This window comes from Arvicola amphibius, chromosome 2 (genome assembly GCF_903992535.2).
Source record: "Arvicola amphibius chromosome 2, mArvAmp1.2, whole genome shotgun sequence".
In the NCBI taxonomy this organism is placed as follows: domain Eukaryota; kingdom Metazoa; phylum Chordata; class Mammalia; order Rodentia; family Cricetidae; genus Arvicola; species Arvicola amphibius.
Genome location: NC_052048.2, coordinates 78,371,831 through 78,387,026, shown reverse-complemented (window position 1 = coordinate 78,387,026; position 15,196 = coordinate 78,371,831). Strand labels below are relative to the sequence as shown.

General features: G+C 40.3%; 1 gene segment (V, D, J or C); it reads right to left on the bottom strand.

Annotated features, from left to right (window-relative positions):
- Positions 1 to 11,854: 11,854 nt before the first annotated feature.
- Positions 11,855 to 12,371, bottom strand: LOC119807224. The segment is given in 2 exon segments: positions 11,855 to 12,177; positions 12,298 to 12,371. Coding segments are annotated over 2 exon segments (372 nt in total).
- Between the last annotated feature and the right edge of the window lie 2,825 nt (positions 12,372 to 15,196).

Genomic DNA, 15,196 nt, shown 5'->3' with positions numbered 1-15,196 from the left:
TTCTATAATTTTATTAAATATATTTTCTGGACTGTTGACCTGTACTTCTCCTTCTTCTACCCCTATTATTCTTATGTTTGGTCTTTTTATTGTGTGCCAGATTTCCTGAATATTTTGTGATAAGAATTTGTTTGATTTGCTGATTTCTTTGATCAGTTCATTTATTTTCTCTATGGTATATTCAGAATCAGAGATTCTTTCTTCTATCTCTTTTATTCTGTTGGTTATGCTTGTTATTGTAGTCTCTATTCATTTACCTAGATTTTCCATATCTGGCTGGCCCTCGGTTTTTGTTTTCTTCCTTGCCTCCATTTCAGTTTTCAAGTCTTGAACTGTTTCCATTATCTGTTTGATTGTTTTTCCTTGGTTTCCTAGGATATCATTTACGGATTTACTGAATTTTTCAAACTTTTTGTTATTCTTCTAATCCATTTCTTTAAGGGAGTTTTTCACCTCCTGTTTTAGGGCCTCTATCACTTTCAAAAAGTCAAGGTTTTCTACTTCTTCTTGATTGAGGTGTTCAAATCCCCCTGTTGTAAGGTTGCTGGGTTCTGGTGATTTCATGTTTTTTTCCGATTGTTAGAGGAATTCTTGCATTGGCACCTGCCCATCTCTTCTTTCAAATGCTCCTCTATAGATCTTCTTTTACAGAATCAGGTGTCCTTGTTTGCCTCTTGGATATATCTTCTGGTGCTCCCGGATGTATCTGCTGGTGCAGAGATCAGGAGTCCTTGCTTGCCAAGGAGCTTGCAGACAAAGGGCCTACCTTGCTGCAGGCAGGCTATTGAAACAAAGCACTCCCTATCCTGTCCCAGTGCCCCGATCAGACTGAGCTGGAGATGTTATGAACCCAAAGAGGGGAGGAAGAAGGGAGGGTTATTCTGGATGCAAGCTGGGTGGGGTAGTAAGAGAGAAGCAGTAGCCAGGGAGAGTGGCCCCAGCCAGAAGACCAGGGAAGTGTAGGGTGTTTAGGAGAGGCTGTGTTCTGCTCCCGGGCTCCTGAGCTGCTGCCGCAGGGTCAGGAACTCACTCACCTCCAGATGTCTCTTCTGGTGCTGAGATCAGATGTCCTTGCTTGCCAAGGAGCTCACAGACGCATAAATATTTTTAAGGATACTGTTAATGGTACAAAATCTTGTGTAGGCTGATTTGTTGACTATCATTGATTAGCTAAATTTCTCTGAGTGGATGTGGTCAAATTAGAGGCTCCTATCAAGTCATATGTTGGAATGATATCATTTCATGGTAGTAGAGTAGAGATTTATGCAGATTGATGTCGTTGCTGCTTCATTTCCAGTTAGCTTTCTTTTATATTTCCCCAACTCTCAGATAAAGATAGAAGCTCTTAGGTATTACTCCTGGACAATGCCTGCCTGATTCTTCCATTTTTCCTACAATGTTTGTCATGGATCAAATTGCCAGAATGGTAAGCCCCCAAATTAAAAGATTTCTTCTATGAATTGCCTTGGTTGTGTTGTTTTTTCACAGCAATAATAAAGTAACTAAAACAAACATTTGTTCTCCTAGTAAGAAGAGAAATGAATAAACACTTAATGGAGGAAGGCTTGAATCCTCATTGCATATGATATGAGAGCCAAGAAGCTATCTGAGGATATTGTGGTCAGGAAGACAAAAATGGATGCTAGATTTTGGGAACATTTTGTTCCCATTATCAGTTTGTCAGAATAGGGTTCCTAAGTGTTTTTAAATATTTAAGGCTCACCTAATTTTATTCTTTGTGTATACATGTTTTGCCTGCATACAAACATATGTTTGAATGTTTGTGTGCATGTTTTTGTAACTCTGTTGTGTAAATATCCACTGTTCCCATAACTGCAACCCAGGAAAAGTAAATAATTCATGTGAGTAAAGAGTTCGACTCCCCTGCTTTTAATGCTAGTGCTCAAGAAGAGGACTGAGTTTTAGTACAAGAAAGAGTTTGTTTGATCCCTATACAAAAACATCACATTCACCTTTAAATACTGGCAAAGAGAAAAGAAAAACACCATCAGCTGCTAGTGACCACAAAAGAAGCAACTGGGGCAGCTGTTCCTTTCACTTCTGCTTATCTGGATTTAAGTCATGACTTAAATCACTGTGTTAGAGTTACTGTAATGTAAACAGTATCAAGCTGCACCATCTTCAGACTGCAGACTACTAATTTTGCAAGGAAACTATGTGCCAGATTTACTGCCATTGAGCCCCATCTTCCAAGCTGTTTGCACCATAGATCAGGAGTTTAAGAATTTTCATGGTCTCTGCCGACACCATGCTAGCTTTTTATCAATGCTCTGACTTGCCTGGCATGTGATGTTGACACTGTCTCCCATAGATACAGACAGAAAGCCTGGAGATTGAGCCATTTGGATTTCACATCTGGCACATGAGACAGGAATGTTGAAAACAAATTTCCACAAAATTAATTCTGTTATTTCAGAGCTTTTGCAGAGACCAGTCAGTACTGACCGCAATCAGAACATATTTTCAATGATATCTTAGTTATGTGCAATCCAGGTCAGGTACAACCACAGGAGCTGAGTAGGTGCCCTCTTTTCTGTGTTGTATCCCCTCAGAGGCTGAGTACGGCACAGACTATGTCCTGAATATGAAGAAGTCCTCAGATTAGTGGGTTGTACTCTGGACACATGCAAATCAGCAATGGCTGGCCTTAGCCACAGTTGCAAAACTGCAAACAGTAAACTGATCCTATATATATATATATATATATATATATATATATATATATATTTCTTTTTGCAGTCAACAAAGCTGAGTAGACGTGTACATCAGCAGAGTCTTTTAATATCTTACATGAACATACAGAGTTTGGCATTTTTTCAGTTTGTCTTTGATCTTGCATTTGTCCAGTGTTTCCACACTATACTCTCTTTCCTTCTTTTGGGAACAGTGATGTATATCTAGTGCCATTGTATGTTGGAAGTATGTGATCTATCTTTTCAGTTTGCTTTTTCAAAGGGATTCAGTTAAGAGTTTGCAGGAAAACAAAACAAAAAAAAAACAAAAAAAGAGTTTGCAGGATCTGAGAAGAGACTTTGGACTTTGCACTTTTAAACAAGGTTGATACTGTTATAGTCTATCTGGAATTTTGAAGTTCGATTGAATACATTTCTGCACCATAGTATGGGGCCAGGATGAGGAATATGGTAGTCTGGGTAGAAAGCACAACCATCAATTCATGTGTTTGAAAGCTTGGCTCATAGGAAATGGCACTATTAGGAGGCCTAGATGAAATACGCATGACATTTTTTGATGTTTTTATTTTTATTTATTTTTTCATTAAATTATTTACACTTCCTTCCCTCCTCCCAATCCCCTCCCACTCCCGAACACACCCTCTTCCCTCTCCCACCTTGCTTGAGAGAGGGCAGGGAACCCTGTCCTGTGGGAAGTCTAAGGTTCTCCCCCTTACATCCAGGCCTAGGGAGCTGTGCATCCATATAGACCAGGGTCCCAAAAAGCCAGAACATATCGTAAATACTAGTCCCAGTGCCTTTATCAATGGCTTCTCATTCAGCCCCTATTGTTAGCCACAATCAGAGAACTGGGTTTGATCACATGCTCATTCAGACCTGGCCCAGCCGGATTTGGTGTGCTCCCATTAGAACAGGCACACTGCCTCAGTTGATGGACGAACCCCTCGTGGCCCTGACTTCTTTGCTCATCTTCTCCGTCCTGACTTTCAACTGGACCTTGTGAGCTCAGTCCATTCCTCTGATGAGGGTCTCTTTCTCTATCTCCATCCTTTGCAGGACAAAGATTCTATGGTGATATTCGAGATAATCATCAGCGTGATAGTGGGGAAAGGGCCGTTCAGGTACTCTCTTCTCTGCTGTCCAAGGACCTAGCTGGGGACATCCCCATGGATACCTGGGATCCCCTCTAAGCCAAGATGCATGACATTTCTTGAGGAAGTGTGCCACTTGGGACAGTATTTGAGTTCTCAGATGCTCAAGTGTGGCCAGTGTGTTACTGTCTTATGCTGCTGTCTGGGGACCCAGATGTTGAGGTCTTATCCTGCCTACCACCATGCTTCCTGCCTTGACAATAATGGACTAAACCTCTGAAACAGTTATACAACACCAACTAAATATTTTTTGTTTTAGTGTTGATATAATTATGATATTTCTTCACAGCAATGAAGACTATAACTAAGATAGTGAGTTTGGTGTCATTTTTCAATACCTTATATCATGATGATTTATAAGGAATAGAGTCTGGAAACAGTGAGTAAAAATTGAATTCTTGCAATTTTTGTGTGTTGTGAAGGAAATCAATCTGATGGGAACCATTGTATTGGTTCTTTAGAAAATGGTTTATGTGTTCATGGAAAATATTTTAAAAATATGTAACATCCTTGGGTGTGAGCAGTAATTATGTGGTTTAAAAAGATAGATGAGTGTTTTGAGTCTTGATGATATTATAAAATTCCTGATACATGATGTGAATACCATTGGTTAATAAAGAATTGTCCTGGTCCAGACAAGGCAGAATAGAGGCAGGGAAGAAAATCTAAACTGAATGCTGGGAGTAAGAAGGTAGAGTTAGGAGATGCCATATAGCCTCTGCTGGAAATAGGCATGTTGAAAACTTGCCAGTAAGCCACAACCACGTGGTGATACACAGATTAATAGAAATGGGTTAAATTAAGATGTAACAGTTAGCCTCTGTGAGTCTAGGCATTCCAGAGCCTGGGAACTCCAAGGGAGTAGAGCAAAGCCAGAGACCTTTTCAGGACCAACTCCAAGTCATGGATCTCTGCAGGAGTGAATCCAGACCAGGATTTACAGAAACAGGTCAAAGCCAGTAACCTAGGCCAAAGTAGGCCTGAGACAATGAACTGCACCTTGGGCTGGGGCTGGCCTGAGTCAAAAAATGTTTCAGGGGAGTGGGATTGAACCAGCTACCTAAGGTGGAGTGTGCCTGAGGAAGCAAGAACCAGGACTGATCCAATGATCTGGGTCAGAGCAGACCTAAGACAGGGAACTCCACAGAAACAGGTACAGGGGAGCAACCACTGAGTGAATGAGAAAGAGACAGAAACAGATGAGGGTTTCAACATGAATCTAGGACCTTAAATGGAGTACACCTAAGGCAGGACCCCTGTGGGTCTGGGGATGAATATGGGACCTCCAAGGGAGTAGGCAAGAACCAGAGATTTCTGTGGGTTCAGGGGTGATTCTAGGACCTCAGAGGGAATAGGCTTGAGCCAGGACCTCTTTGGGTTTGGGCATTGGTCTGGTACATCAAAGAGAATACATAGGAACCATTAACCTCTGTGGGTCTGAGCATGAGTCTGGGACCTCTCAGGGAGTAAGCCTGAGCCAGATCCTCTGCAAGTCTGGGTATACCTGAGCCTGGAAACTCTGAGGGAGTAGACCAGTGCCAGAGAGCTTTGCAGGACCAACTCCAAGCCAGGGACCCCTGTAGTAGTAGATCCAGACCAGGATTTACAGAAACAGGTCAAAGCCAACAACCTAGGCTAGAGCAGGGCTAGGACAGAAAACTCCAAGGGACTGGAGTAAATCACAGGAGTGCTGAGTGACCTCTAGGAACATGGATTGACCAAAGGGTAACTAGAACCATGGCACTAACTGTAACAAGAGGAACAACCATCTGAGCCTTGGATTCATGGGCACCTAGAGGATTAATCAACAGAATCACAGACAGCCCCAACCACACCTATTAGAGGAAAAGATGAGTATAAAAGGTAAGAACAGTTGCAACACCACAAACAGCAACACAACATCAGTAAAACCTAAAGAACTTACAACAGCAAGACTTGAACAACCAAATATAGTTGAAGCAGAAGAAAATGACCTAAAAATAACTTCAGGAGAATGTTTAAAACTCTTAAAGAGGAAATAAGAAATTCCCTCAAGGAAATAGAGAAAAAGACAAAAAATTGGAAGACAACAACAAATCCCTTAAAACAAACCAAGAAAAAAATAATCAAACATATGAAAGAAACTATACAAGACTTAAAAACTGAATAGAGACAATAAAGAAAACATAAGCTGAGGGAAGTATTAAACCAGAAATCATGAGAAAATGATCAGGAACCACAAACACAAGTATTAAGAGCAGAATATAAGGGATGGAAGGGAGAATCTCAAGTGCTGAAGATAATATAGAGGAAATAGACTCATCAGTTAAAGAAAACATTAAATCTAACAAAAGTTTAACCCAAAATATCCAGGAAATATGGAACACCATAAAACGGCCAATCCTAAGAATAATAAGTTTAGAAGTAGGAGAAGGTCAACTCAAAAGCACAGAAAATATATTTAACAAAATCATAGAAAAAAACTTTCCCAATCTAAAGAAAGACATGCCTATAAAGATACAAGGAGCTTACAGAACACCAAATAGACTGAATCCAAGAATAGGTCCCCTCGCTACATAATAATCAAAACACTAATCATACAGAGTATGAAATCAGGAAAAAGACAAGGATTTCCACTCTCTCAATATCTATTCAATATAGTTCTTGAAGTTCTAGTTAGAGCAATAGGACACAAAAAGGAGATCAAGGGGACACAAATCAGAAAAAAAGAAGTAAAACTCTCACTATTTGCTGATGATATGACAGTTTACATAAGCAACCGAAAAATTTCTACCAAGAAATTTCTACAACTCATAAACTCTTTCAGTATTTTAACAAGATACAATATTAATTCAAAAAATTCAGTATCCCTCTTGTACTCAGATAATCAAAGGGCTTAGAAAGAAATCAGAGAAACAATACCCTTCAAAATAGCCACAAATAGCATAAAATATCTTGGAGTAACACTAACCAAACAAGTGGAAGACTTGTATGACAAAAACTTTAAATCTTTGAAGAAAGAAACTGAAGAAGACACCAGAAAGTGAAAATATCTCCCATGGTCTTGCGTAGGTATACTTAACATAGTAAAAATGGTAATCTTACCAAAAGTAATCTACAGATTCAATGCAATGCCCAGCAAAATCCCAGCAAAATTCGTCACAGACCTTGAAAGAATAGTACTCAACTTCATATGGAAAAGCAAAACAAAACAAAACAAAAACAAAAACAAAAACCATAATAGCCCAGTACTGTACAATGAAAGAACTTCTGCAGGCATCACAATCCATGACTTAAAATAACAGAGCTACAGTACTGAAAATGCCTGGTTTTCTCATAAAAACAGACAGGAAGACCAATGGAACTGAATCGAGGATCTGGATATTAATCCTAACACCGTTGAACACCTGATTTTGACAAAGGAGCAAAAAGTATCAAATGAAGCCGGGTGGTGGTGGTGCATGCCTTTAGTCCCAGCACTCGGGAGGCAGAGGCAGGCGGATCTCTGTGAGTTCGAGGCCAGCCTGGTCTACAAGAGCTAGTTCCAGGACAGGCTCTAGAAACTACAGAGAAACCCTGTCTCGAAAAACCAAAAAAAAAAGTATCAAATGAAAAAAAGCATATTTAGCAAATGGTGCTGGCATAACTGGATATAAACATGTAGAAGAATGAAAATAGACCCATATCTATCACCATACACAAAACTCAAGTCCAAATGGATCAAAGACCTCAACATAAAGCCAGCCACACTGAACCTTATAGAAGAGAAGGTGGGAAGTACACTTCAATTCATTGACACAGGAGACTGCTTCCTAAATATAACCCCAGCAGCATAGACACTGAAAGAAACAATTAATAAATGAGACTGTCTGAAACTGAAGAGCTTCTGTAAAGTAAAGAACATGGTCAACAACTCAAAATGACAACATACAGAATGGGTAAATGGTGTAGGAGGTTCTTCTTTCTGTGTTGCTTTCATTGGTTAAATAAAGAAACTGTGTTGGCCTTTTGATATGTATAAGAATTGTAGATTAATAATCATCTATAAGTAGATAATCTTTAACCTCTTCAAAAAACTGTAGAAAATGGCATTTAATCTAACTTAGAGTTCTGTGGTAGGGAGACACAATCACTCCTGGCAACACCAATTTATTCTTGAGAGATTGTTGACTATGAAAGATACTCCACTTGGATCTTGTCTTCTTCTTGGCAAAGCTGGCCTCTGGACAAGCAACTGCCCATACCTCAACTACTGACAAAATACATAGTATCTGGAAATGGATAAGCAGAATTGTTAAATCTTACCAAGACAGGGTAAGATGGTTTTGAAAAGTTTCTTGCCTTTAAAAATAATCTGTCAGTTATTCTAGGCCTTAGCCAAATTTAGTTGCTTACCACTGCAAACGTGACTTTTCCATGATTGCCCAGGTAGCCAGTTGTCTCTGTGACTCATTGCATGTTTTGGAAGTTGTTTGTTTGTACTTCCTAATTACTCAAGTAAAATTATTTCCCTTCTCGGATCTTTGATGGGGTTGAAGATTAGATAAATATAGTTACGTTCCTCTCATTACTTGGCCAGGTTGTTTATTATACAAGATTTATTCTAGTTAGAATAGGATATTTGTTCTTATTTTATATAATTTTGTAGTAGGTTTAGAACTCTCTTACTTAAACAAAATGTGGAGATGCTGTGGGAGCTCCTTCTGCTCCTTCTGCCAATAGCTTTTAAGATACCAGCTCACTTGGGCATGGTCTCTTTGGCTTGAAAAAGTAGTGGTAGCCGTGAGCTCCCTCTCGGACTCTACTTCTAGCTACCAGACTCTTTTTCTGGTCATGTAGAGGGCTGTTTTCTAGGATCTGTAAGTTTTTCCTTTAAATAAATAACCCTTTTACAAATAATGCTGCTATAAACATAGTTGAACAAATGCTTTTGTAATATGATTGGGCATCTCTTGGGTAAATTCCCAATAGTGGGATTGCTGGGTCCTGGGGTAGGTTGATCCCAAATTTCCTGAGAAACCTCCACACTGCTTTCCAAAGCGGTTGCACAAGTTTGCATTCCCACCAGCAATGGATGAGTGTACCCCTTACTCCACATCCTCTCCAGCAAAGGCTATCATTGGTGTTTTTGATTTTAGCCATTCTGACAGGTGTAAGATGGTATCTCAGCGTTGTTTTGATTTGCATTTCCCTGATTGCTAAGGAGGTTGAGCATACCCTTAAGTGTCTTTTGGGCATTCGGACTTCTTCTGTTGAGAATTCTCTGTTCAGTATTATTTGTAATAGCCAGAACCTGGAAACAACCTAGATGCCCTTCAGTAGAGGAATGGATGAAGAAAGTGTGGAATATATACATATTAGAGTACTACTTGGCGGTAAAAAACAATGACATCTTGAATTTTGCATGCAAATGGATGGAAATAGAAAACACCATCCTGAGCGAGGTAACCCAGGCCCAAAAAGAGGAACATGGGATGTACTCACTCATAATTGGTTTCTAGCCATAAATAAAGGACATCGAGCCTATAATTCGTAAAAAATCCTAGAGAAGCTATATAAGAAGGTGAACCCAAAGAAAAACATAGTTATCCTCCTGGTTATTGGAAGTAGACAAGATTGCCGGACAAAAAATGGGAACATGGGGGTGGGGTGGGATGGGGGGATGGGGGGATGGGGAGAGAAAAGGGTGAAGTGGAGGATGGGAAGAGCTTGGGGGAATAGGATGGTTGGGGTATAGGAAGGGTAGATATGGGAATAAGGAATTATATATCTTAGTTAAGGGAGCCATTCTAGGGTTGGCAGAGACTTGACTCTAGAGGGGTTCCCAGGTGTCCAGGAAGACGACCCCAGCTAGTTCCTAGGGCAGCTGAGGAGAGGGTGCCAGAAATGTCCAGATCCTATTGTCATACTCATGAATATCTTGCATATCACCATAGAACCTTCACCTGGCATTGGATGGAGAAAATGACAGAGCCCCACATAGGAGCACCAGACTGAGCTCTCAAGGTCCTGATGAGGAGCAAAAGGAGGGAGATCATGAGCAAGGAAGCCAGGACCGCGAGGAGTGCTCTTACCCATTGAGACGGTGGAACAGATCTAACGGGAGACCACCAAGTCCAGTCGGAATGGGACTTATGGAACAGGGGACCAAACCGGACTCTCTGAATGTGGCTGACGGTGGAGGAGGACTGAGAAACCAAGGACAATGGCAATGAACATGAACTCTACAGCATGGACGGGCTCACTGTGAGCCTTGTCAGTTTGCTTGCTCACCTTCCTGGACTTAGGGGGAGCTGGGAGGACCTTGGACTTAACATAGTGAAGGGAACCCTGATGGCTTTTTGTCTTTGGAGAGGGGTAGAGTGGGGGTATGGGTGGAAGGGAGGGGACGGAAGGGGGAGGAGATGGAAATCTTGAATAAAAAAATGAGAAAAATAAATAAATAAATAAATAACCCTTTTATTAATAATAATTCCAAACTGGTGTGGGATTGTTTTATGACTTACTTTTTTATATATAATTTATTGTGTTTGTATTTGAGTTGAATTTTCCAATCTAAGGAGCTAGATGTGTCTGTAATCTTGTTGAACCAGTCTCCATACTCACTGTTGACAGCTCTAGTATACATTCACCATCATATGTCAGGAAATCAAAACTTAACAGCTACTTATACTGACACCAGAAGAAACCAGGAAATATTTCAAAGATTGCAATCCATGATGAACTCTTTTTGCCATCTTAGGTTCCCATCAGGATTCAGTGGCAATAATTCTTAGACAAAATTTATTCTCCCCATCAGTAGCATGGTGACAGAAGATGTTGTAATTTGTTATTGTCCACAAAGCTATGATATATTTCTCCAGCGATTCAAGTCATAACACAATTTCCTCAGGCAAAAGAGTGAGGCTGGCACTCCAGCTGTTCCTTCTGTTATACCAACTTACTGAAAATGTCTCTCCTATATGCCCAGAATTTTAAGATCACAGGGAACTTTTAGTGGGATGACCCCAGGAGACTAAAGCTTATCTAAGTTTGCATAACTAAACCTCAGCCTACAATGAACATATATAATAAAGTCTCTCATGATTCTCTAAAAAGTAAAAATTTTGCATCTAAAGTATCTGGGTGATATATATATATATATATATATATATATATATATATATATATGAAAACAAATGCCACTAAATATATTCATGTACTGATCATTTTATTGCATGCAGTTGGAGTCTGAGTAATAGCTATGAATTTACTAGCAAGCTCATAGTTTCTTGAACATTTCTACTTGAAATATTGGATTCCTAGGTTAAGAATACTAAACTCAGAGCTAGCTGCCCTGAAGGTACAGGCCTCTAACCATGTAGTCTTTACACCTGCTCAATCATCCTAGTATTGTTCCTAAATATTGGCAAAAAATCCAACTGTTGTTAGTGTCATGGATTTATAAGGATGTTGATGCTTGAGGGCATATTTATATCATACATATGCAACCTTTGAGGTTCCCTCACCAAGTTTCAGTTCAGAATAAAGAGAAATTTCATAGAATCACAGAGAAGATTGAAAAGGAGCAATTTTGTTAACTATGTAGGAGTCTTTGAGAAGTTCATGAATAGATTGGTTATTAAAATTACAATATAAAGTTCTTTTCTTCTAATAGAGGAATGCCTCAGTGTGATCTATGCTGCAACAAGGTATCAAGGATTTTATTCAGAATTAAAGTGAACATCAGGAAATAAAAAATTCAACAGAACAAAAGCCCTGCATGAAATCTACAACTCAAGAAATGTTAGTATTTCATGTAAGTCAAGAGAACAACCCCCACAATTTTAATGCTACTTAGGGTTGGGTAAGATACTTAGGACAGAAAAGTTTATCTGGTCTCTATACAAAACCATAACATAGACCCTAGAATCTTGGGCATAAAGAAAAGAGAAACACTCTCAGCATCTGCAGACACCACAAGGAGCAATTGGGGCAGCCTAGTCTCTCACTTCTGCTTCCCCGGGTGGTTTATGTTATGACTTGAATCACTGTGGGAGGTAAACTATTATACTGTTGACAGTAATAGTTAGCCACATCTTCAGGCTGCAGGCTGCTGATCTTGAGAGAAAACTGTGTGCCAGATCTAGTGCCACTGAACCTTGATGGAACCCCTTCTGCCAAGCTGCTTGCATAATAAATCAGGAGCTTAGGAGGGTTCCCTGTTTTCTGCTGGTACCATGCTAACTGGCTACCAATGTTCTGACTTGCCTGGCATGTGATGGTGACACTGTCTCCCAGAGATGCAAAGTGGGAGTCAGGAGACTGGGTCATCTGAATGTCACATTTGGCACCTGAGATGGAAAAATTGAAAACAAATTCACAATTCTATTATAAGAGAACATTTCGGGACACGAGACAACACTGACCACACTTGCTGAACAATTTTCATTTTCTAATGCTGTCTTCCTTACCTGCAAGCCAGAGCAGCAGCAAGCCCAGGAGCTGATTGTGGGACCTCATGTCTGTGCTGTGTCCTGTGTGTGTAAGGCTGACTCCAACACAGGGTGTGACCTGACTATGAAGAATTCCTCAGGGTGGGACTGTGGTCAGGGCATATGCAAATCAGTAAGGGCTGGACACAGACACAGGATTGGTCAAGTGACTCAGGATAGGCCTGTGGTACTCCTTTTGAACAACAGAGGACACCATCTCACTATGAGTTACATCTTATTTTGATTTCTGTCATGTTCAAAGTAGAACAGGCTTGTTATGTTTTCCTCCAGGGCATGGTCTGTCAGATATGGGACAGTTCTAGAAAACATGTAAATGGTTACTGGTCTTTTCATAGGGAGGCACAGATGTCACTGAGGCCATGCAGCTTCTCCTTTCTCCCCAGTTTATTGTTAGAGTGTATTTGATTACAATATTTAAACCAGTTTCTTCTGCCAAACTTTCTGAAATATCCCTCTTTCAAATTCTTGGCCTTTTTTTTCATTTTATGGCATGAATATATGTATTTTAGATGCACATATATATTTAGATTATATATCTCTATCTATCTATCTATCTATCTATCTATCTATCTATCTATCTATCTATCTATCTATCTATCATCTATCTATCTATCTATCATCTATCTATCATCTATCTATCTATCTATCTATCTATCTATCTATCTATCTATCTATCTATCTATCATCTCTGAGCCTTAGCCCATATCAGTGGACAATCAGTTTCTCTGAACACCTCTAACACCCACAATTTTAATTGTAGTACTTGATGTAGAACTAAGGCTTCATGGGCTTTCCACTGTCCTGTTTCACATGTTTGCTTGTGTCTACATTATTTAGATCCCATTTGTTTGGTAATACTGGTGAGTCTTTACAGGTATAGCTTCTTATGGTATGAGAAGACACAATATCACAGCAAACTCCCTGATTCTATGGCTCTCACAATCTGTCCACCACCTTTTCCAAAATATTTTCTGAGCCTTAGTTATTGAGCATTTCATACATGCATTCATTAGGACTGAGCTCCATAACTCACTATGTCACGCCTTGCTCATGATAATCCCCACCAGAATACTGAGAGCCATGGCTTTTAAGGAAGCATGGGATCTCTCATAACTAATCCAGCTTTTCAGGTGAACAATCTTACCTTACTCTGTTTTTCACTGCTCAGTAATTCATGAACTACTTTCACTAAGATAAGACAAGATCAGGGGTTTTCTCTCCCTTCATCTGTGCATATGAGCTCCTTTTCTAAATCAAGCAGGGATTATATCTATGTCTAATGTTCCTTTGAGGTTTCAGATTATAGGATCAGATGTGCATCCCATTTAAACACACGATATGGTCTTTAAGGTATATGAGTTTTCTTTCAAAAGCAATCATTCATGTCCTTGTACACAGTGTTTTGTAAACTTGAATATGCTATGGGCATCATATCTATTCCAGATACTAGGAGGATATGCATGTTAGATTAGGCTTAGGGAAGAGGGGCACCAGATGTGTGTTAAGAGAAGCATGTAAAAAATGTAAAGAAGAAGCTACACAAGGGGAGTTATATACCTAGGAGGGTCTAGAGTCTGTCCTCATTGGGAGTAAAGATGTGGTGAATTTAGTGTGAGTTTTTTTTTTTTTTTGTTTTGTTTTTTTTTTTTCGAGACAGGGTTTCCCTGTAGTTTCTAGAGCCTGTCCTGGAACTAGCTCTTGTAGACCAGGCTGGCGTCGAACTCAGAGATCCTCCTGCCTCTGCCTCCCGAGTGCTGGGATTAAAGGCGTGCGCCACCACCGCCCGGCCAGTGTGAGTTTTCATGAGGAGTTGAATACAAAGAATTTTATATTTGCAGACAAATACTTTGTAGGAGATAGTAATAATGTAGGGTGAGAAGGACAACAAATAGGGACTGAAAATGGTGACAGTCACAAGAGAAGTGCCAGAAGGAATAGGTGGGGGGATTTGTTAAGAAACTTACTGACCAACAATTCAATGCCGCTGGTGTCTCTGATGTTTGTGATCATAGAATTTGTGTTGAGAGTTATAACAATGAGTCTGCAGAAAAGATAAAAATAATTGCCCTGAAATAATTTTATGCATTTTATGAGTATATCTCATATAATTACACCATATATGTATGTTTTTATTAATCAATAAAATCATTTTCACAGAGTCCAAAAAAATGGAAATTTATTCTACAGCTGGCAAGAGCTGTTATAAAAATACAGTTAATATACAAATGTTTTTCCTTTAGAGTCTGTGCTGAACATTACTGAAAAGTTTCATTAAGTTTATAGAAATTGGCCACGCTCTCCAGGCACAGTGGGGTGCACGCTGACCCTCATGGAAAACCACGCAGAAAATGGAGCCTTAAAGTGCCCGCACCCACCTTTCTGAAGTGCGCGGCCCAGTGTACAGGTGTCCAGCCATAGAAGGAGTCCTCGGCATCCAGGAATCCCTGATTAGGTGCAGTGGAGTTCCATCTGGATGGGTGAGTGTGTACAACCCTGGGGGCAACCTGCCCTAGAAGAGAGCACAGACCCCCCTCCACCAGCTCCTGCTGCAGGATTGTCTTTGCTTCTCACGTTGCTGCCTCTCCCAAGCCTTCCCTAGTGTATTCAAGTGTCCTGCTCCTGTACTAAGGCCATCCACCCAAAGGGGTGAGAGGCTGCGCTCCAGGCAGGTCTGAGGATTCCTGCAAGGGAGTGCCGGCTCCTTCAGATTGTGCTGCCAGGTTCGCTGTGTGATACTCCATCCCGCACTGCCCCCACCTTGGACCTTTTATCCTGGCGGCTTCCCTGGGCTGCCAGGAATCCCTGATCAGGTGCAGTGGAGTTCCATCTGGACTGGTGAGTGTGTGCGACCCTGGGG